Source organism: Brachyistius frenatus, unplaced genomic scaffold, assembly GCF_029030835.1.
Source record: "Brachyistius frenatus isolate BFR_SWC_R1_liver_20210118 unplaced genomic scaffold, ASM2903083v1 Contig_129, whole genome shotgun sequence".
Lineage (NCBI taxonomy): Eukaryota > Metazoa > Chordata > Actinopteri > Embiotocidae > Brachyistius > Brachyistius frenatus.
Window position 1 is genome coordinate 852,536 of NW_027210728.1, and position 23,872 is coordinate 876,407.

Here is a 23,872-nt window from a genome sequence, read left to right on the forward strand (position 1 = left end):
TTGACATTAAATGTGGTCATTACAAACTTTTCTCTGTATTTTTTTTTCTTTGAATGGCAGCAAATAGATTCCATATCTCTCAAATCTGTTATTTGGATTATTATTATTATTTTTTTTTTTTTAATATGTTTTGGTTTGTTTTTATTTTGAAAGGTTTGAACGGATGTCTTCTTGTTTTATTCGTGCTGACTTTCCAGTGGAAGTTGGACAGCTTTAGACCCTGAACTCATCAACAAGCCCTGTGAGGCTGGCCCATCACAGCCAGTTGTTCTTTTCTTTCCTCTCCCTCTTTTCTGGGAGTCCTTCTGGGGTTTGTTTTTTTTCTCCACCCCCCACCCCCCCTCCTCGGCCTGCAGTCACGGCGGGAGTGGGTGTGTCGATGCGGGCCAGTGCAGCCTAGTCGCTGCTTGTGCGCACTCTGAAAAAGAGGAAAAAGTTGATGATGAGTTTAGTGTGAAAGCGGCCCGCCTCGGAGCAGGCTAACCGTCCAGGAATGGCAGTCTGGACCCGAGCGGACAAAAACGGTCAACTGGACCTTCTGCTCCGCGACCGCTGGATCCGAGTGGCCGCCGAACTCACCCGGGAAACGCTCACTTTAACGGCCGAAGCGGAGGCAACCGGACCCGGGGCCAATCACTGGGACTACAGCAACTCTTCGGCGGGCCTACGAAACGGCATGTCGAACGGAAACGAGCCGGGGACGAGTCCGGGGAACCCCGGCCGCGGTTCGTCCTCGGGTCAAGACCAACTTCAGAACCAGAACCACGGGGGTCGGGGGCGTAGCAGCAGCCCGGGGCGCGGGGGTGCGAGTCGAGGTCAATACGACGGCAACTATGGCATGAACAGCCCGGGAAAGTACCCGAATAACGGCACAAACTCTGACTTTGGAAGCCCCGGTTCCAGCTACGGCAGTCCCGGGTCCAGCTTCGGGTCGAGACAAGGCGACCTGCCCGTCAACCTGGACGGCTCCTCGGAAGCTGTGCGGAAGGTCCGAGTTGTCAAGCAGGAGTCTGGCGGGCTGGGGATCAGTATCAAGGGGGGGCGAGAGAACCGGATGCCCATCCTCATCTCCAAGATCTTTCCGGGGCTTGCCGCAGACCAGAGCCGGGCTCTTCGGGTGGGCGACGCGATCTTGTCGGTGAACGGGAACGACCTCCGGGAGGCAACCCACGACCTGGCGGTCCAGGCGCTTAAGAAGGCAGGAAAAGAAGTGACGCTGGAGGGTAAGTTGGCCCACGCGAGAGCGGGGATTTGAAAAGGCCGAGATTCGACCTCTGTGGTCTGGCTCCACACCTCTTGTGCACTCTACCCCTGTTATATCTCCAGGTACTTGCATGGGTGTCACATTCATTATGGAACTTATTACTGCACCACAGTACTGCAGGTGAATTTGGAGCATATTTTTCCATACAGAGACTAAAACATAAAATAGCTTCAAACCCCATGTGGAAATATGTCACATGTTGGAGCATGCAAGTAATAGGAAAAACTTAACAAGTCAATAGCTACATACTTAATATAACTTTTTTTTTTTTTTTTTTAGAGATAATGCATTTCATCAGCACAATACATCTGACCCACTTCACATCAATTTCAGCATGCTGCACACGTTGCTGTGAGCTTTCTAGATGTCTCCACACATGTGCTGTGTGTATCTAACTTCCACCAAGGATAATTGTTTATATTGCACGTAATAATATGCAGCCATAAACACACACAGTCCCAGTTGATCTATGATCTGAAGGAAGAGGAGGAGGAAGAGGAGGAGGAGGAGGAGGAGAAACGAGGCTTAAATAATATCAACAGAACAGAAAGCCTTTGATTAGTGTAAACAGGAATGTAACCACCGTGGTCGCAGTCAGAGTGAGATACAATGCGCTCTGTATGTTTGAATGATTGTGGGTAGCTGAAGATCAGAGGTCACGGTAAACACGACCAGATGAGATTTGGCTGTGTGTCAGTGCGCCGATGCTGTCAGTGTACCGACAACAAAATTGAATATAATCTATTACATCTCATCAGAAAGAATAAAAGTCCAGAACAGCTATTGTTTTCCCCCAAAATTCAACAGGTTCTGGTTAAATGTGAGGATTTGATGCTTTTCTTTGTCACGTACGATGGTAATCTTCGTATCTTTACGATCTGGATTGTTGATCGGAAAAAAGAAGTCACCTGAAAGCCAGTCAGTTCAATCAAGACAACAACTCTCAGACACGGCCCTGATCTCATGACCCCCACAGATTGGAAAAACACAGCGGCTGGCTGATTAGGAAAGTCGTACCTTGGGATGCTTAAGAGACAGATATCTTCCTCCAGAGATGGAGGAGACCAAAACGGAGCTAAAAGTAGAGTAAAAATGAGATTTGCGTTCGTCGTGTTGCTGGAAAGATACATACATTTTAAATGAATGTTTTTTTCTGTGTTGACAGAAGGTTAAATGACGCCGAACACATTGACTGAGCTGGTAAAAGAGTCGTGGCTGTGCAGCTAGTTTTGAGGTTTTCTCATTAAATTGTGGGAGGCAGATTATTTGATCGTTTTTTTTTTTTTTTTTGCAGTCCCGCAAAAGGCATCCCAAGGTCTGCTGAAGGATCGGTGTTCAGATATGTTTTACTAAAGCTAAACACACATCAACAAGCCTAATTGCCTATTAAACTTCAGATGGACAAACTGCATTACACACTATAAGTGAATTAGACCAGCAGCACAAGAATTGGTCGGTTAAGATATTAACTGATAAAACAGGAAATGACTTTCTCAAATGTGTATGTTTGCCGGTTCTTATTGTCTTCTATGATTGTAAACTTAATATAATTTCGTTCTGCACTCTTGGTTGGACAAACCCAAACAAATGAAGACATGTAAAGGGAATCTTTCACAAACTGTTTGTGGGGGGGGGGGGACTGCACAGAGCTCCATGGAGATGCGTTCGCATCCTAAACTGCGCCGACGTCGAACAGTTCAATCCTTAGAAAAGTGGGGGGAGAAAAAGGGCAAACTGCAGGCAGAGAGGCCACAGAGCGCTGGTGGTGGTGGTGGTGGTGAAACTTCAGGTTGGGAACGGCCTAAATGCAGTGTTTAATGGTTTGGAATGAACGCCGGCTGAATACTGACGAGCACGTATCGTAGGAACTAATCAATGTGTGACACATTTCCACCAAAGTCTAAATGAGGCCTGTTTTGTTCCTCCCAAAATAAACGGAGTTAAATGTCAGAGACTCTTTAAGCCATCCGCTGTGCTGATTAAACAAACACCTGAGGCTTTGTGTGGAAACGGTATCAGTTTTTAAAAAAAAAAAAAAATTATTCTCCCCTCAATCAGAGATGATCCAAAATATTCTGCTGCTGCTGCTGACATGCAAAAGCTCCAAAAATGTGCACGCAGCAGAGAAATAAGTATCACTTCAAAACCACTGGTGGAATTTTGGTCTTTCGCATCTGACATCAGTATAAAAAGTCATTTCCGAGGGAGCCCGAGGCGGAGAGGCCGAGACGGGAGGATGTGCTGCCACCGTCCAGACACGGACCTCTGTTTGCAGGAATGTGTCAGCTGCCTGTCACTGTTTGTCAGCTTGACGGGCAGCGAGCTGTGTTGTTTGTCGATCTCCCGCCTCACTCGGTCGCTCGGTCAGAACGAGGCCCGAGTTTGCAGACCGCCGTGCGGTGTACACAACACATACCCCCCCCACCCACCCCCACCCCGCCCTGATATTCTCACAATTAGCTTAGGAGCCCCGCATTCCTGACCTCCGCTCTCATGTGTGTATTTAGGCCAAAGGTCGACACCGGCGGCTCCCACTTGGATGATTATGTCGGTTATGTTTTATTGTTGGGGATTGCTGGGAAATGATGAGGAGCTGCAGCAATTAGTCAACCAAATATTACACAATATTTTCATAATTGGTTGATCGTTTTAGTCCCAGATTTAATGGTTCGGGCTTCTTGAATATGCGGATTCGATGCTTTGATTTGTCACACCTGATTGTAAACTGGATCTCTTTGGGTTATGAGTTATTGGTCACATAAAACCAGACATCTGACGTTGGAAATTATGACAGGGATTTTTCACCATTCTTCTTGATTAATCAGAAAAATGATCATCAGATTAATACATTGGTAGTTGTCGACCTGTAGTGATGCGAGAGAGTCAAAATAAAGCCACCAAAACGTGTATTAACTAGAAGAAGCTTGTTGTCTTTGCTGGAAAAGACTTATTATTGAGCCATATATCCTGAACTGGAGGAGCCGTGGGGATGTGGAGGTAAAACCGGACCACAATAATATTTCTCTGACTTGTCCAAAGATTCAAATATTTTTTGGAAATTATCTGGAGAATCACACGCATGCAAACTTTGGGGCTCCAGTTTAATTAACTGCAGTTAATCAATGTATGAGAATTGTTATTAAATTTTCTGTCAATCAACTACTCATGTTTAATCCACAGTTCTCGTTGGTTTCTTGGTGTCTGGGGAAATAATTAAACTGGTGGGTATGAGACTGGATTATATTGAAAAGCGTTCCTAATATTTTGACTGCACCATTAACATACATGAGGGTTAAAGTAGAAATTATCACCTTTCTAACAACACAAACTGAAAACGTAGAAGCTTCATAAAAGTAGGATTTATGGCAGAGCTGTTTCGGACAGATGTCCCTATTAAAGTGGTCAGTGAGGGGGTCAACATGGACCCAACAACCAGTTCTTGCCTGGGGGGCCCCTCAGCAGTGTAATCAGGCCATGCATAGATGAACTTTTCTTGCATTGTATGCGTGCAGCCTGTGATTTGATGCCGAGTTTGTTCCTCTGGGGCGGGGGGCTTCACTCTTAAAGGCCTCAGGTACGAACAAGGGAGTTTCGACTGACCTATTAAGACATGACATACATATTCCAGACATGACAAGCTGCTGATTAATCCCCCTACCCCCCCTTCCCCTCACCAGCTGACTGAAAGGCACAATATCCCATATGTCCAAATGATTAGTCGAAGGTCGCTGCAGCCGCCCCCTCGTGTGTCTTTTTGGGTTAGCCCGCTGCCCGGTGGACGGAGACGCAAGATGAGCCTTTTGTGCGAGTAATTGGACGAATGAAAAAAAAAAAAAAAACCTTTAGCAGAAACAAAGGGCATTGATAAAACGGGGACAGCCCTGACGAGGAACGGTTCTTTTCTTGGGAGCCGACCGTGCGTTCACTGGGCCCGTCGGTGTCCTCGTGGGCTGCGACCTGTTCGCCGAGCGTGAGTCTGCACGGCCTGAAGTAGGACACGCCGAGTTCCTCAGCTCCGTCCCAGTATGAAACGCCGCTGCCTTCACATTCATCTGCGGATAAGTCGCTGGTATCCAGCTGTCAAAAGAGTTTTGAATTGACCTTTGACTGAAATTAGAAATGTACATGCTTGTATTCGAACGGACGGATTTAAATTGTATGATTTGTAAACCCCCTCACGCTCACCCCCTCCCACCCTCTTCCCTTCCCCTCCCCCACCACCACCACCACCACCACACATGCACGAGCAGGACCCCCACAGTGACAAAAACACAACATGACTTACAAACAATGCAGATGAGGTTTGCATTTATTTGTGTTCATTTTGCGTCTATTTCTAGTTGTTTTGTGTCACTTTGTATTCATGTTGTTTCTCTCCGTGCTGAAATTCTTCTGATGTCCTTTTTGCAATCGTTTTGCGTCTCTTCCGGTCACTTCTTTCTTGTCCTTTCACATCCTTTTTGTTGTTGTTGTTTTAAGTCTCTTCATTGTTTTGCATCTTTTCGTGGTCCTTTTGTTTCGCTTTGTTGTCGTCGTCTTTTGTCTCTGTAGTTGTTTTGTGCTGTGTGTCTTTGCTGGTGTTTTTTTGTCTCCTTGTTGTTGCTTTATATCGCTGTAGTTTTTTGTCTCCCTGCTGTTTTTCCCTCTCTGCAATTTTAACCCTTTCGACGAAGAATTTTAGCGTCTTTCAGCTCGGCGTTGGTGACACACTTGCAAAAACAACTTTGAAAGATGATAACAAGTCAACAGCATGTAATGTTCAGCTTCTGGTGGGGTTTTAACTTCACGGAGACCGAAAAAGTGATTCATTCATAATTCAATTGTTTGTTTAGTGTGTTTATAGTTTTATTTGTTACCATGGTGTTGTTTTATCGTCACATTTCAACTTGCTGGGTGAGTTGAGACCCCAACCACCGCCAAATGTGGACCATCCGATCCGATCACGTGCAGATTTCCAGTGTGTTCTGTGTGCATTTTTATTGTCCAGATTATATCCGGATTGCAGGTTGTTAACAGGTGTAATGTGGATCTGTTTTGACCTTAGTCCCAGCATCCTGTCAGGGTGGAAGCTTAAATACTTTTTATTGGAGTAACTGACTCACCTGCTCCACCACGCCAGACACCATCCCACAAAACTTGCCCCCCTCCCCCCCCCCCCCCCCCACCAGAACCCAGTGCAGCTCAACCAGCGTCAGTGTGTGTGCCCTCAGCTGCGCTAGCGACAGGTAGACATTTGTAATCTTTAACCGTCACTCCAGCAGACAATGGCGAATGTGATTATTTTTGCCCATAATCTGCTTTATCCTTTGTGGAAAGTTGACACACATATTCACATAGAAATAGACACACGCTGGGGCCATACACTGACCTTTTAGAAGGGCCAACTTATGTAATTTCATAAATGTAACGGCGTGGTGTTGCAGATAAACCCACTCGTGTTTACACTTCAGCGGCGTTACTTCCCAAAGGCTGTTTCTCTGATCTGAGGTTAAAGGACAACAAAGGGGAGGGGGCAGGTGTAACTGTGTGAGGGCTCATGGGAATATTTTTTGTTGGGACTCTGGTGTATGGAGGCATTTATATTTGCACTGCTTATAAAAGGCCATCTGTGGCTTAAACTGATCACCATTAAATGTATCTCAGGGATGCAGATCCAGGTTTTTGTCCTGACTGATGCTGCAGCTAATGGATATTAATTATTATTAATTAATCTGCAGATTATTTTCATTTGATTAATTATTTTGTTGATAGAATATCAGAAAATGGTGAAAAATGCCCATAACAACATCTTAAGAGTCCAACCAAATGTAGACTAATATAAGCATCAAAATCTCACTTTTGAGAGCTTGAACGAGCAAATTGTTTGTATGTTATCTAGAAAAATGACTTCAATAATTATTATTCACTTATGGAAATAGTTGTTGCTTTCATTTTCTGTCGATCAATCAGTCAATTGATCTACTAATGTTTGCAGCTCCAGTCGTGATTCTGGTATAAATCAATCACCACTTTGGATTTAATAATGGAAAATCCCAATTTGAAGGAATAGATTTAATCTGATATTAACAGTTCTACATTAAATAATGTACTCAGCATTTAATGGTGTCCTGTTGTGTTGGGAAACATGAATAAAATCTTCTGTTACGTTTTATATTATGACATAATAGCAGCAAATTATAATATAGATTATTCAAATGATTGTTTTTGGTACTTTTGCCTTTATTTGCTCGTCTCGCTGTCAGTATACAGATGAGTAACATGAGGAGAAAGAAGGAGAAGCTGGAACCAAATCAGGGATTTAGCAATTATAGTATATGGCAAACATCTTATTCACTTGGTCACCAGAAAGTCTCTGGTATGGTAAATTTTTCTAATGGAAAATAAATGTGAAAAACATCTGAAGATGTCTGTTTTTGACTGATTCCAGTGTGTTAAATAACCTGTAAATCAAAATCATGAATGACATTGCTGTAAAATCCCATAAAACCAATATTACCGCAAAGCAGCGCTGCTCACTGACGTGGAATATTGGCAGCTACAGTCAAATGCAACCAGAGATATTAAAGCAGCAGCTACCATTGTAAAAACTGTAAATCAAAACCAAAAACATATTATGCACCCAATAAACTAATAATACCAATTTTCAAAGCATTCATTTTTCTGTGCCATAATAATTTACTGTGATTTTCACTGGTCATAATTTGACGAGTAGCGCATAATCATTTTCATGGTCTTTGCTCGGGATTTGTTGGTCCTTACATGCTTCTCTGTGATCTTGACTTTTCACATGACTTAGGACTTGTTATTGACTTTGGACTTGGGACTTTGTGGTCTTAATTTGGGAACACACTTGGAAATTGCTGGTTTTGATTCGTTGTTTTCCACTTGTTAACTGACTTAGGACTTTACTCTGGTTTTGACGCGGCACCGGTTGGTTTTAAACTGTCAGTAAACGATAAACAGTGATTTTTAAAATTTATAAAGTGACTTGTTGCAGCAGTGTGTATACATGTTATCGAGAATGCATGTTCTGGAGGAGGGAACCACACACACACACACACACACACACACAAACACACGCATTTTGGTCTCTGTGGGTTCTGCATCCTGACACATTGTTCTCATTATGTTTCTGGCAGAAAGACTTTGAGGGAGGGGAGGGGGGGGGTGTGTGTGTGTGTGTGTGTGTGTGTGTGTGTGTGTGTGTGTGTGTGTGTGTGTGTGTGTGTGTGTGTGTGTGTGTGTGTGTGTGTGTGTGTGTGTGTGTGTGTGTGTGTGTGTGTGTGTGTGTGTGCGCGCGTGGGCGGGGGGTGGATTAAGAAGGAAAAGACTAGAGGTGGACCTTTTTGTGAGAGGTGTGGGAACAGAGGAAAGAAGGAGGATGAGAAAGATGAAGGTGGAGGGGAGCAGAAAAGACTGAAGGAGGGAAGAGACGAAGAGAGGAATGAGAGGAAAGCCAGCGAGGAGAGAGTGGCGGGCCAAACCACAGGAGAATTTCTGGGCAGTTTTGGGGGAAAATGCCGAGGCCGGGGTCTAGCTGAGCGACTCGCCGCTCTGTAAGCTATTATTTCAGCCATACCATTGGATCATTACGTTTGTGTGTGTGGGGAAGAAGAAGAGAGTTGTTTTACGGGTAGCTTTGCACCACAACCAAATATGTGTCGAGTCAGACTCCCTTTCTCTTCTGCATGTTATCCTCTTTTTTTTTCCCTCCGTGCATCCTCTTTTCCCAGAAGGCAGTGAGGTCTGACGGCAGGCAGATGAGCCGGCCTCGTGGGATGTTCGATGGCATCTCCGAGGGAATATTCTTACGAGCGCATTAATGTGGAAACATACGGGCCCTCAGATACATGCACAGAGCAGATAGTCCTCTGTGGACAGGCCTAATTAGAAGCAGAAGTGGAGCTGAATGACAGGCCTGACAGAACTAATGAGTTCATCTGACGGCACCGAGGCAGAGACAGGCAGACGTGCGATGCAAGCAGAAAGCCCTAAATCTGTCTGTGATGGTGGAACGGGAATAAAGCATTTTATCATGAGAGCTGCAGACTGCGGAGAGGAAGAGTTATTATTTCTGACAGGAAAAACAGGAAAGCTAAACCATTAATAAAAAGAAAGAAATCCTCAGATGAGAGGATTTTTGGACTGATCCAAAACTGACCCGGGGAAAACCTACTTAAACCCAACATGGGGAAATTTAAAGACCTGACCGGAGGGACCAGACCAGACCCGTGTTTGTGTGGACATGGGATTGTTGGTCTTCATGTGGGACTTTCAAGTCCTAAGTTGAGACTTACTGGTCCTGACAGAGGATTTGATTTAGGAATTGCTGATCTTCATCTGGGCTTTGTTGATTTTCACTTGGCACTTGGACTTTGGATTTTCTGGTCTTGACTCATGTTTTTATTTGGGACCTTTTGGTGTTGATTTGGTACTTGGTGTTGCTTTGGGACTTCTTGATCTGTACCTCTTTGGTCTTAATTTAGGACCTGATTTAGGACCTATTGGTCTAAATTTGGGACCTTGTTGGTCTAAATTTGGGACCTGACTTGGGACTTGTTGGTCTGAACTTGGATCTTATTTTGTGAGTTGATGGTTTTTACTTGGAACTTGACTTTGGACTTACTAGTCTTGATGTTGGACTTGGTCGAATGACTTAGGACTTGAATTGGTACTTGCTAATCTTGATATGGGACTTGTTGGTCTTAACTTGAGACTTAATTTGGTACCTGCTAGTCTTGATGTGGGATTTGTGGATCTGGACTTAAGACTTGAATTGGTACCAACAAGTCTTTATTTGTAACTTGTTTGTCTCGATTTGAGACTTGACTTGGTACTAAATGATCTCCAGTCCCATTTTTATGCATTATCTTCACGTATAAAGCGGTTTTGTAGGCTACTAATCACAATTATAAGTTACATGTAAACAGCAGTTGTTTTGGCCACATGTTTGATGGGAGTAACAGCGTGGTGACAGTGCAGCGGGTAGAAACAGCCCAACGGATGAAGCTGGTTGGAGGTTTTCTAGCGTCTTGGCTATAACTTCGGCAGCATCCCATTGCTGATGGATTTGATTTCTGTGGCGACATCAAAGACTGCATCTGCTCTCAGGCCTTTCATTTAGACCAAACAAAAAAGAAAAACTGAATAGAAGCATATGTATAAAGGTCCACACTGCCAACAAGTTACACAACCGAGCATTCACAAGCTTCACTGCAGCAAGACAAGGACTTAATTATACACAATAAAGATGGAGAATAGGATTTCAGGTCCACTACTTTGTCATCCATTCTTCTCTGTCTTTGCTAGACAATTTCATTTTTTACTTCTGAAGTAGATAGAAATTAGAGCTGATATAATTAGGCAAAAGAAAATTAAACTATTATAGGAATTGATTAATTGTTTTCTACAGCTTCCAGCTTCTCAAATGAAAAACAATTTGCTGCTTAATTGAATCTCTTTGTTTTTTTGAGTGGTGGTTGGCCAAAACAAACATTTTGAGGAGTTAGCTGGATGAATGTGTGGGCCTTTTTTATTAAAAAAAAATATATATATATCTAAACTAACTATTAATTGATTAGTTAGAAAAATTGTTTATTAGTAGATTCATCAGCAATAACAATTACGGTGGCTCCCAGGGTCAAAACACAGAAAACTAAACATTTCAGAATAACCCAACAACATGACTACATTGGATCAACCGGAGGGAGGCTCGAAACTGTCCACTGTTGTGATTGGTTGTCCAAAGGTTCTGGTGTTTTATCATAATCCAACCAACAAATTGTTCAAATTCAAGATTAATATTTATAAATTCTGAAAAAGAAAAATCGGGTACAGACCTGCTACATGTAGCTTGTCAGGACTCATTCATAATGACTGGATAAACCAGCACTTTCACTTTTACAGAGAACAACCATCATTGTGAGACTCCCTGCCAGTGCTACAGAAAGTGAAACCACAGGAATCTGAGTACTTCAGACTTTTTTCATTAAAGAAACAAAGAAGCTCTGAACAATTCATTGATTCATTATTGCAGCTCGACTCAGAACTTGCTGGTCAGTCATGCCTTTGTACTCGACTTAAGACAGCTGGTCCTGACTTTGTACTTGACTTGGGACTTTCTGGTCTTTAATTGGGACATCCTGGTCTTTAGTTGGGATGTGTTAGTCTTTAGTTGGGATGTCCTGGTCTTTAGTTGGTACGTCCTCGTCTTTACTTGGGACGCGTTGGTCCTGACTTCATACTTGATTTGGGACGTGTTGGTCCTGAATGAGGCCTGCTTGTCTTGACATGGGACTCGACTCAGGACTGGCCGGTCTGGACTTGTCACTTCCTAGTCTTGTCTTGACTTGGGACTTGACTTGAGAGTTGGTGGTCTTGACTTGGGGTTTGACTAAAGACTTGTTGGTCTTGACTGAAGACTTGCAGGCCTGAACTTGTTCTGGTTTTGAGGATCTGGACGTTAGCTCGGTCGTATTGAGATCGGGTGACTGACCCGGCCAGTCGAGGACCTTCCACCTCGTCGTGCCGAGAAGCTCTCGGGTTCCTCTGTCTCTCTTTGTTTCGGATCGTTGTTCCGCAGAAGTTGCTGCATTTATTAGCTGGAGCGCAGATAACCACAGCGCAGTGATACTCAGTGACTTTATTCCTCTTGTATGTGAAGATATAAACATGCAGAAACCGCAGAGAGGCTCAGGTCTGCGGACAGAAAATAGCTCAACGTCTCTGAACCAGATCTGATTATTAAGACTGAGAGAAGAGCTTCGCAGCAGAGACGTCTTCTTCCTTTTCACCCTCACACACAAACATCCAGGAATGCACTCGCTCACTGGCTCCAAACCACCGACGTTTGCAGAAATGACCCCGGACCTTATGTTGGTTGTGGGCGGCGTGGTTTGGATGGCTGATCTTGGCACGCTGCTTCGGTGTTACTCTCCGCCCCGCCCACCACTCTGAGTCACACGGAGAGTAATGTACACAGCGGCGGGCAGGGAGTCGCGCACCGTGCAGCTCACTCTGCAAATTGATTCTGCATCTCACCCACCGTCTCAGAGTCATGAGCATGTTTCTGTCGTGGCCCCGAAACCTTTTTTAGCATGATGCGCCACACCGCCCTGTCAGATGAACCGAACCACCTGTTAAACTGTTTTTAAACTGGTTATAATTTAACATTAGTGCTTTAATAGTGGATTTATTTGCGTATTTTTAATACTAGGTTGTCAAATTTAGATCAGTTTGCTCAAGTTTACAATCACACTTTTCTTGACAGAAGCTGTACATTTCAGTCATTTCTATTTCTATTTTTTCTACTATTTTATCCATTTAATATTTCAACTGTTTATCCATACTGTTAACTTTTTCAACATGTATCCATCACTTTTAGCCCTTATTTATTATTTATCCATTGGTTTAGGCTTTTTGAACATGTATAAAATACTTAAATCTATCTCTTAAACCCCAGTTAGTTTTTTCACCATTTATACATACATGACTTGTAGCTAACTGCCAACTATTTATCCATTTTGTGTATTTTTTTTAACATTTATTATTTACTTTTAGCTATCTTTCATCTGTTATATCCCTTACTGTTTCAACTAAATTACTTTTAGCTGTCTTTTTCAGATATTTATCAACTACTTTCAGCTTAATTTCACCATTTCTTAATTACATTTCACTAGTTTTAAACTTTTTTTCCAGTTTATCGGTGACATTTAGTATATTCATATTTAGAAGCTCATACTTTTAAGCTATATTTTAGATCTTTATTAAAAATTTGCAGGTATCTATTTCAACCATTCACTGAGTACTATTCACGTATTCATCCACTTAAACTGTTCAACAATTTACACTTTTCGTTGACTAATTCAGCTGTTTATCATTTGCATTTCTTAATTTTTTTTTTGAAACGTTGATGCATTACCACTCGTATCTTTTCCATGTCAGACTGCTCACCTGCTGACTGAGTTACACACCCTCTCAGTCACAGCACGTAGTGTTCATTTGCGACAGCTACCTGTGGATATGTATTCAAATCATAATTTTGCACTCCTGGTTTGAAATCTTTGCTGCTGAGTTTCTCGTACTTCTCCTGCTCTCGCTTTCGCCTGCATACCTTCACAAACCTAATATCTGAGTCTATGTTCAAGAATGACCTCACCTCCCGAGAGCCTCGTCTCAGGTTTCATACAGAGCAGACCGACTCATTGTCCAACAAACACACACACACCCAGACGCCCTGTATTAGTTCTCATATTTACACACTTCTTTTACACACTCGAGCTGACTGCAGGAGGAAACACAGAGGAGATAAGATGTTCACGCACATCGTAGGAGAAAGGGAGGGCACAGCGTGGGCGGGAGGTGGACGAGGCCGCAGGACCAAATTTGGAAAGTGAATCCATCACATCAAAACGAAAGCCTTTCTTCTTTACAAACAGCCAACTGGCCAAGCTCACCGCTGCACCGTCAAGGTGACTCTTGTTTTTGTAAGATAATTTCACACAGGAGACCACTTTGTGTTCATAAGACTCGCATGGACGATAGCAGAAACTGTTTAAGCTCCAGGTTCTCGGTCGGAATATGATCTATTAGGTAATTAGGATGTGTTTAAACTTCAAGTCGGGCCGACCCTGGACTAAATCTCAAGCTGATTGTCCGAAGAATCAAACCTCACTTTTCTCCATGCATGTTGAAAACGTTAAAACCTAACTGGCCCCGAAAGTGTTTTTAGAAGCGGATTAAATGCAGACTTCTTTCAGAAAAACATGCCAGAGTGTTTCCTCGTGGTTTGGTTTTATTGCTGGCTGCTCCATATATCCTGAGTGACCTGCTGTTATTGGGTGGGTTCCCACAGATGGCCAAACTATCAACACACTGCCTGCTCGAGATATGTAGATATTCAACAGCTGCCTCGCTTTTGGCTCCGGCTACGTTTTGCTTTACGCTGATGAACAGCAGCAGGCTGATGTGTTTATTCTATTATGATAAGAGGGGATATCTGTGGATCTCACATACTTCTGGCAGATTTGACTTAATTTGGTCAGCCGTAAGCAGGATGGCTGTTGGTTATTAGTAATACTTCAAATATGGAACATTTTATGGAAATTTTAAGGAGTTATTGGGGCCATAGTTGATTCAGATATCAGGAAAACCTGCTAAACAAACCATCAAATAAAATTATTTTTAAGTTGAGCATTTGGCTGGTGCCAATTCAGAGCTGCATTTAAGGATTATTTTTAGTTATAATTAATCGATTGGTCTCAGACTGTAAATGGTGACAAATACTCGTTACAGTTTTCCAGAGTATTTTTTCAAGCAACAGTCTAAAACTTCACAATATTTTAATTTCCAATGACATAAAACAGAAAAAATAAATTCTTCTCATCTCATCTCGTCTGATGGTGGAGACCAAACACAGAGCTCAAAGAGAGTGAACACTCATCAAGTGGATAAAATCACAACTCTTAATGAATACTGTTGTTTCTCTGTGCATAACTGCTTGCCATCGATATCAACATACACTGTAGAAAGTTTTAAAATGTCAGTGATGTTTATTTAGCTTCTTACGTCAAAAAAAATCTGTTATTGCTGCTGTAAAATGGAACCGTCCATCGAACATTAAATGGAGCATACAGTGTGTAAATCCATTCAACTTTATATATGTGTCACATTTCATACAAGTCCAATGCAATTTCAAGTGTTTTACAAGTGAATACCACAATGCACAGGATGGTAAATATGGAGTCGTGGACAAGATGCAACTGAAACATCCGAAATAAAACACAAATGAATTTCAAAAAAAGAAAAAATTGGTTGATATGCGTGTTCTCTGTCTCCTCCACAGTGAAGTACATCCGCGAGGTCTCTCCGCTCTTCAAGAAGCCGTCCCTGGTGGCCGACCTGCCGTGGGACGGCGTCCGCCCGCAGTCGCCCAGCTACAGCGGCAGCGAGGACTCGGGGTCGCCCAAACACAGCAGCTCCTCCTCCTCATCCAAAGACAGGAAGGTCATCAGCCTGAAGATGTGCTTCATCAGCAGAAACCTCACCATGCCCGATCTGGAGAACAGGTCTGCTGTGAGACTCTGTGTGTGTGTGTGTGTGTGTGTGTGTGTGTGTGTGTGTGTGTGTGTGTGTGTGTGTGTGTGTGTGTGTGTGTGTGTGTGTGTGTGTGTGTGTGTGTGTGTGTGTGTGTGTGTCTCTCTTGGTGTTTGTTGGAGCGAGATACCTAAGTGTGTGGGCGGTGAGGTGAGGTGTGGTTGGGTGTGTTAATAGTTCCTGCGTCTTACTTCTCTGCATTAGTGTGGAATGTTTTTTCTGTGAGAGATAATAAGGGTGATTAAAAAAAACACTCTGATGTGTTTGTGGAATATTAAACAATAACACTAACAAGTTGCTCATGAACCAGAACTACAGTCTGCAGCTTTCCAAATTATCAGCAACTTTAGTAGCTACAAATATGTGAAATTTGAAGTTTATAGGTGCTTCTTTTGTGTTTTAATTAATCAGTATATCTTCCGACCTCCCTTCTAATTTTATTACAACTGCATCAAAACCTCAGTACTTCTACACGTTGACCTGTAATTCAGTCCCCTTGCAGTCAAGAGGTATAGTGAATTTTACGTTTCATATTTAAGTAGATTAAGTAAGAGATTAAATAAATTAAGAAAATTGTGTCTTATTCATCAAGATAAATAAAGTAAGTCATTTATGTTACTATATTTACTGGTTCAGGTGTTTTCTTCTGTTTTCATGAAGAGTTTTTTTGAATTCAGACATAAATCTAAAAACCCCTAAAGTTACTGTCAATTTTTCAAAAATTTCCACTTGAAAAAAACCCCACCCAAATTCAGTCAGTAACAGCAGCACAACCAATACATATGCATCTTTCACAATGACAATCATAATTTGAATTAACTCACTGCCCTTTTAGAAAGTGGGTCATAATAAATTCATATTCTTGTAGGTTTCTTTAAACCTGTTGTGTTCCTCTTTATAACTTTATACTTTTCAGCTAAATAGCTGCCGATTTTTTTGCGTAATTAAGAGGAAAGTGCTAAAGTTATGAAGTACAAGTTTGTTATATTCAAATATTTAAGAAAAAAATAAGAAAACTTGTGTCAGGGAAATTGAAAATAGTTTGTGGTTTTCTTGAAAGATACACAGAGAGTTCATAATTGTGAATCAGATATAAAAGTGAGCCACACCGAGATACTATATTTTACAGGTCCAGTCTGTGGAAATCAGGTAGAAACATGTTCGAAAGTGAAACTGCTGAGTGGTAGAAATGTTATCGCACGCAGTCAGTTATATTTGTAAATCATCAGATCCATTCGAAGCACAAAACTGAGGAATTTTCACTGCAGCTGAAAATTACAAGCAACAATTTAACGTGCAGCAGAAATATCACTGAGATTAATATTGAAGAAGTTTTTGTTATTCTTTCTAAGAAACGGATGTCAGCTTCTGATCCAATTTTTTTTTTGGGGGGGGGGGGGGATTTTGAGGGAAGGATATTAGCTGGAAAATATGGGAGCTATACAAAAAAAACAAAGGGGGGAGAACCGTTTGTAATTTCCTTCGACCCTTTCAGGCTGTTGGAGCTCCACTCCCCCGACGGCCAACACACGGTGGTGCTGCGCTGCAAAGACGGACCCTCCGCCAACTCCTGGTTCACTGCCATCCACACCAACATCGCCGCCCTGCTGCCGCAGTCCCTGGCCCACATCAACGCCTACCTGGGGGCCTCGTCCCCGGCCTCCACGCACCCCCACCTCAAACACATCGGCTGGCTGGCCGAACAGGTACTTTCAGCGGCGTGCCATATATTGCACGTGCGATTAATCATTTCATTAAATGTTAGATTCTCTGCAGAATCGCTGAATAGGATAATGTTAAAGAATGAAAGAAGAGTGAGAGTCTTAAAACTAAAATAAACTGATTATTTATTTAAATTACCTGGTGAAGAAATACGTGCATTTCAACAGCTGCCAAATTGTCGACTGTATTTTGCCCCTCGAGTCATTCGTACTTGCAACTTCCGAAAAGCATTTAGTTTGGTCAAAAGATACGGCAGCTCGAACACATGTTTACATCTCTGTTTCTACATATTTTGGGTTTAAAATGGAAAAAACAAATTCAATATCTTTCACTTCAAAAACTGAAATACACGAAAAACTAAAAAATAGTTTTAACAGTTACCAAGATAATGTCATTTATTCATGAATATTTGTTCAAGATGATCACGATTTTGAGTTTTTATCATCAGCACATACACCTACATGTTAGAGCGGGAGTACAGTGCAGTTTCAGTGCTGATAAATGTTTAGTTGAAACACGTGTTGTTGCCAGAAGGAAATGGCATCTCGGTTTTGATGTCGAAGTTTTCCTGAGTCGTGCGTATATCCTGACGTCTAATGTATAGACTGGCAGTTCTGCTCGAGCGTAAAACCCGCAGCAGCAAACAGGAAGCAGCATGTTTTCATGAATTAGCCTCAGATGTAAAACTTAAACCGGGGCCCGTTTCAGTTCAAGAGCAGGAACAGGACCCTCACCCAGATTAATATCTGCTCACTTTGATGAAGTGGTCATTCAAGGTCGCGCTCAGTGAATGGATGTATGGTTCTGTTTTATCTTGACCGGGTTCACGCAGGAAACACAGATTGAAGTTTCCGTTGCATTATTTCCTGTCGAGCCCACCTACTCACCGCAGGCGCATTCACAAACACACTGTGTGGCTTCATGTCATTGTTTTTCACTAACTCCAACTCAGTAGTGAGTCATGACTCTGAAGAAACGCTGCCCTATTTTTAACACAACGCTCCAACTGAATCAGGTCAGATTGTCAGAGCGAACTACTTAACTCCTCTGCTACATGCCTGCATCTGTACTATGTTAAACTACATCACTACACACTTAAACTACATCACTACACACTTAAACTACATCACTACACTGTTAAACTACATCACAACACAGTTGAACTACATCATTACATTGTCAAACTACATCACTACCTGTCAAATGACATCAATTCCTGTCAAACTACATCACCACCTGTCAAACTACATCAATTCCTGTCAAGCTACATCACCACCTGTCAAACTACATCAATTCCTGTCAAGCTACATCACTACCTGTCAAACTACATCACTACACACTTAAACTGTATCACTACACACTTAAACTACATCACTACACTGTTAAACTGCATCACTACACTTAAACTACATCACTACACTGTTAAACTATGTCACAACACTGTTGAACTACATCATTACATTGTCAAACTACATCAGTACCTGTCAAATTACATCAATTCCTGTCAAACTACATCACTACCTGCCTGGCTCTGACCCCACGAACGTTTTTGATGGATCAGTCAGCACTGACGGCTCCTGCTGACTTTCTTCTGTAGGTCCAGCTGGAAGGAGGACGGCAGCAGTACAGGCCGGTGGTCATGGCGCTCACGGAGAAGGACATCCTGCTGTTTGAGTCGGTGCCGTGGAGCCGAGAGTCCTGGTCCATTCCTCTGCTCACACACCCGCTGCTGGCCACCAGGTAAACACAACAAGAGTGACAGCAGTCTTCAAATCTGACCTGACCGATCTGCTTTCTGTCCATACACTGTTCTCAAACTGTACTCCATGTGTAGAGCAGTTCAATGTCCTCGTAATTTAGAGGATCTGCAGGTCTTGAAATGAAAAAGCAGTGAACTCAGTCCCCTTAAGAAAAATAACTCTAACTGGGTCACTTCAGAGATCAGAATCCCTCCTGTATCTCTGGTGACATGAATTTGATTATATCAACTATGCCTGTGTTTTCATGTCTGTCCCTCCAGACTGGTTCACTCTGGCAGCGCCCGGAGTTCCCCCGCCCAAGGTTCAGACCTGGTGTTTGCCACTCGGACCGGCACCGGGCGGGGAATCGAGTCCCACGTCTTCCGAGTGGAGACCCACTGGGATCTGTCCTCGTGGACGCGATCCCTCGTGCAGGGGGCGCACGCTGCCGCTGAGCTCATCAAAGAAGTCTCCATTGGTGAGTGAGTTTGGAGTCGGAGGAGAGTTCGTAGAGACTGGTCCCCCAAAGCAACTCTCAAGGACAACTTTGGTGATGTCCTGTATTTTTCTTGTTGTCAACAAATCCCTTAAAAAGACCAAAACCAACAATGAATGTACTGAAAACTTACCGTACTGTAACTCCAAAACCGAGATGGCAACATTTGGAGTGAAAGAAACAGATTTACTTCCCTTAAACGATACTTTGCTATTTCAAAAAATTGTCCTCGTCATGTCGGAAGTTATCGTGTGTCTAATGGTGCGTTCATAAGCTGCTGGGAAGTTGGACAGCTCCGATGTCCGAAGGGGAAATTGCCTAAACGCCTGTTAAGGTTGTGTTTAAAGGAAGAGATATACTTCCTCAGCACAAAATTAAGTCACTTCATGGCGAGTGTCGGTCAAACTAATTCGAGCAGGGTATTTTGATGTTAAATGATACTTTACAATTGCTTTCATAAATTTGTCTTCGTCAGGCGGGTCGTTTTTTGTGAGTCTAACCAGCTTAATGTCAGCCCTCTGACTCGTTTTTTTATTAGGTTAGGTAGTTACTTTATTAATCCCCGAGGGGACATTTTTTTCGCTACAGCAGCATACAGAAGCAATAAGATAATAATAGAACAATAGAAAAGCAATAAAATAGCAGTAAAAAATATAAATATAAAATATATATACATATATATAATATATATAATATAATATAACATAAATATAAAATATAAAATGCACAGTATATATATATATTGGTATTTAGGTAACTGACAGAAAGTAGATTAGAAAGAATTTAACCTGCTGCTACTTTGCTTCTCTAAAGTAACTCTGCTACAACTGCATACAAATAAAACACAAGCAGGTAACTGATCAAACCAGTTATGTTGAGAAATGGTTGACGTTGTAAAATTTCCTACTTCCCTGCTGCCTGTAAACAGCATTTCCGCACAGAGTTCATGGTTTGGTGTGTTTAAATAGTATCTTTCTGTGAGCAGAGATCACACAAGTGCACAAGAAACACCGCGTTATACAGTAGCAACCATTGACTGTGTATAAAAGTGGACGCAGCGTCCATTTCTGAAAAACGAGGCCGATGTGGAAGTGCCTTTAGCTGCAATACCACCGAGTACCACCGGAGCAGTTTACAAAACAGTGGGTGACATCACTGTTGGTTTCCACTTGCTACCAACCAGCCCAACAGAGGTGATTGAGCACTTTTGGCATGCAAGGTCATGTACATGTGTTTACATGTGAATATGCCTGTTTTATGCGCCATGTTTGTGTGTGTAGTGTGTGTGTGTGTGTGTGTGTGTGTGTGTGTGTCGGTACACACAGGTTAGCAGCGCAGTGGCGTCAGCCGACCAGAGGATGTGGGTTCGCTTTTGTGCGTGAAGTCATCAGGTGTACAAGTCGAATGTAAAGTGGAATTTAGTGTTTTAGAGAGGATATATGTTGGCAAACTAAACCCTGCATACCAAATGTAAAAAATGTTCTGCAGGTTCGCTCAAGAAAAGATATTTTCTGCGCCGGTGACAGGAAGCTCCTGACAGCAGCTGGCTCCGTGTGCTGCAGCTCAGAAAGAGCAGCTCTGTGTGTAGGAAAAGCAGAAGTGGGAGCCAGCAGAGGGGAATGTTTCCACTCCGAGCAGAACAATAGTTGGCTGCCGGAACAGCGTTGGAAAGCCTTTTTTTTTTTTTTTTTACTCTCCTTCCCTGTCCGGCTGCTACACAAACACACAGTTGTGCAGGAACATTCGGACCATTCAAGTTACCGTAACGCGTGGAAATGCTTACGGATCAAATGACCTCACAGTCATGCTGCATCCAGGCTGCGTTTTTATAGAAGAGATACTTTGGGTCTTTGGGCCGCAACTTAATACGGTCGGTTATATAAAAGTGGAATTTATTACAATAATTGGTTCATTCAGTTGAACCAGTCAATGTTTTGGTTAGTTTGTTAAAGTTCACGAAGGTGACGGAAGCTGGACGCTCAGCCATTATTTTTAGCCCGAGCAAGAGGAAGTAATAACCTTCGTGAGGAAGTACTCCCAGTCATGTTTCTTTGATCAAGATTAATCTCCTGAGTTAAAACACGTTTTTGTGACCACCGGTACGTGCACATTTCACCGTGGACTCAGGAAATCAGAGACCCTTGAAATGCTTCTCTCTAAGACCTAAAGAGGGCACATCGGGTCATGAGCGCAGCTTCGGATTTTCTTTGACATATTTGCAGGGTTGTGCACCTCGAATTCTTCCCACCCGGTCAGACTGTCAACACCGAGTTCTGCCGAGACGTTCTGAGGGGAAAAAAAATCAGTCGGTGCAAACGACCTGAACAACCGCACAACTGCTGCTGATCGAGCCACGTGACTTATAATATTTTCTCATGAAGGTTATAGCTTCCTTCTGCCCGGTGGAAGTCACCGTTTGTGCACAACAGGAACACTCTCTGAAGTTTTTGATCGCCTCTCGTTACGTATTGTGTCCATCCACAACCTTTAGCCCTTTCACTGTACTATAACATTTTTAACTAATTCAGCTGTTTTTAAATTAGTTTTAGATATCAGTTTTAACTGATTAACCGTTACTTTTAGTGTTTTTTTTTGTTGTTGTTGTTGTTTTTTTTTGTTATCTTTGTGTTTTTAATGTCTATCGAACAAAATAAGACATTTGAATATGTAATCCTGGACTCTGGGAACGTGCTTCTCAATATTTACTGGCAGGTAAACCGACCAGTTAACTGAAAAAATAATTGGGCAAATAATCCATCGTGAAAATAATCACCAGTTGCAGCACTGCTCCGTCCACTACCGCCCTCCGCTTACTGTAGTTTCACCCCGAATCACTCGTACACCAGCTTTTCTGTTCTCACGCTCTCCCCCCCCCCCCCGTCTCCTCCAGGCTGCACGTTGAACCGACAGGACGTCCGGCTGACGCTGCACTATGAGAAGGGCTTCACTGTGACGAGGGAGCCGGCCGACTCAGCCGGAGGCGCTGTGCTCTTCAGATACCCCTACGAGAAGCTGAAAATGTCCGCCGACGACGGAATACGCAACCTTTACCTTGACTTTGGAGGTCCGGAGGGAGAAATGGTAAGTAATAACAGACGATGGGACCTGCGAGAGGGCAACTTTGAATATATGAAAAAAAAAAAATGTAAATAGTGCGTATGAAAGAGTTTCTCAGAAAAGGTGGCGATAACCCTTTATTTTTAATTTTAAGATAAAAATCAATTAAAAAAATGTATCACAAAAAAAACGTATTTGACTGTTCATTTACTGATACATAAACCATATTAACTGTTAAGCTATCACAGGTTCAGGAACTGATAAAACAACAGAGGAATTAGAGGTGAACGGATTTCAAATGTAAACGATTAAAGCTACAAATAATTTGCATGTTAGCGACTCTAACAGCTCAGATGTTGTAGTGTCAAACAGATTAGTAGAAGTAAATCTTGTTATATATATATATATATATATCCATGAATCTCTCATTTCCTGCCCCATCCATTTTGAAGTTGACCTCCTCTCACTTCCTCCCGCCCTCCGTCCTCCAGGTGTTTGACCTCCACTCGGGTCCAAAGCCGGTGGTGTTCGTGCTCCACTCCTTCCTGTCGGCCAAGCTCACCCGCATGGGCCTTCTGACGTGAAGCGACCGGCGGCGACGGCTGCGGCGGCGCGGGCGAGAGGATGTTTTAAAAGTTTTGGTTTTTTTCTCTTCATTTACTCCAGTTTCTCCATTCACAGCTGACGTTAAAAGGACTGAGGCGGCGCCGCGGGGGAAATTTAACCCAAGGAGTCCTTGTGTCGATTGTCTCGAAAAAAAAATGTGCCTTCTCTTCCGGCCGCGCCTCGGCCTCCTGCAGTGATTTATATTACGGGGCGAGGTGAACCGGGAGGGGCACTTTGCTTCAGGTCTTTGAGGTGTTAGAAGACGGTAACAACAACCCGACAAACATTCCACGTGACGACGTTTTTAAAATTTTGTGACGATTATCCGATGTGACGTATGAAAAGATGAGCTGCGGCGTTGTGAGAATGTGACACCCGCGCACGATAAAGCAAAGTGTTACAGAAACGCGTTAAAGAAAGAGAAGGCTTTTTTTTTTTTATTATTATTTTTTTTTTTAGACGGTTAACACACAGCCGAGCACGGATTGGTAAACGCTCCCTGTTTTTACTCTGCCTATCATTCCATAACAGCCTTCCAATGTACGTTTTGGCTCTTTTTAATGTGTTGGCGTGTGTGAGAGGAAGTCGCTGTTTTAGAGTCACAATGCAGTTTACCTGAGCAGAGATTGCGCGGATGAAGAAAGGTGTGTGTGTGTGTGTGTGTGTGTGTGTGTGTGTGTGTGTGTGTGTGTGTGTGTGTGTGTGTGTGTGTGCGTGTGTGTGTGTGTGCGTGTCTGTGTGTCTAAATGCTACACGCTTCTGTTGGCTTAATAGTGTGCCTGATAGTTTTAGCACATTATCCCAAACTACTGTTGTAATCAGGATCGCCAACTGTGCCTTTTTACATGTAGTCAAAGACACTCTTTATAACGTCTATTTTTTTTTTTTTTTCAC

General features: G+C 42.8%; 1 protein-coding gene across 1 annotated transcript; it reads left to right on the forward strand.

Annotated features, from left to right (window-relative positions):
• The first annotated feature begins 347 nt into the window (after positions 1–347).
• Positions 348–23,094, forward strand: sntb2 (syntrophin, beta 2). The gene is made up of 7 exons (XM_069714260.1): positions 348–1,223; positions 15,108–15,330; positions 16,854–17,064; positions 18,678–18,820; positions 19,101–19,297; positions 22,206–22,396; positions 22,864–23,094. Exons 1-7 carry the CDS (start codon positions 494–496, stop codon positions 22,954–22,956), a joined length of 1,788 nt encoding a protein of 595 aa, XP_069570361.1. The 5' UTR covers positions 348–493; the 3' UTR covers positions 22,957–23,094.
• The last annotated feature ends 778 nt before the right edge of the window (positions 23,095–23,872 follow it).

Bases quoted from the DNA above. Each gene is read 5' to 3' on its own strand.
- sntb2 (XM_069714260.1), top strand. From the start codon at position 494: ATGGCAGTCTGGACCCGAGCGGACAAAAACGGTCAACTGGACCTTCTG. The intron at 15,331-16,853 runs GTCTGCTGTGAG...CGACCCTTTCAG, and splicing joins ATGCCCGATCTGGAGAACAG to GCTGTTGGAGCTCCACTCCC. The intron at 18,821-19,100 runs GTAAACACAACA...CTGTCCCTCCAG, and splicing joins CACCCGCTGCTGGCCACCAG to ACTGGTTCACTCTGGCAGCG.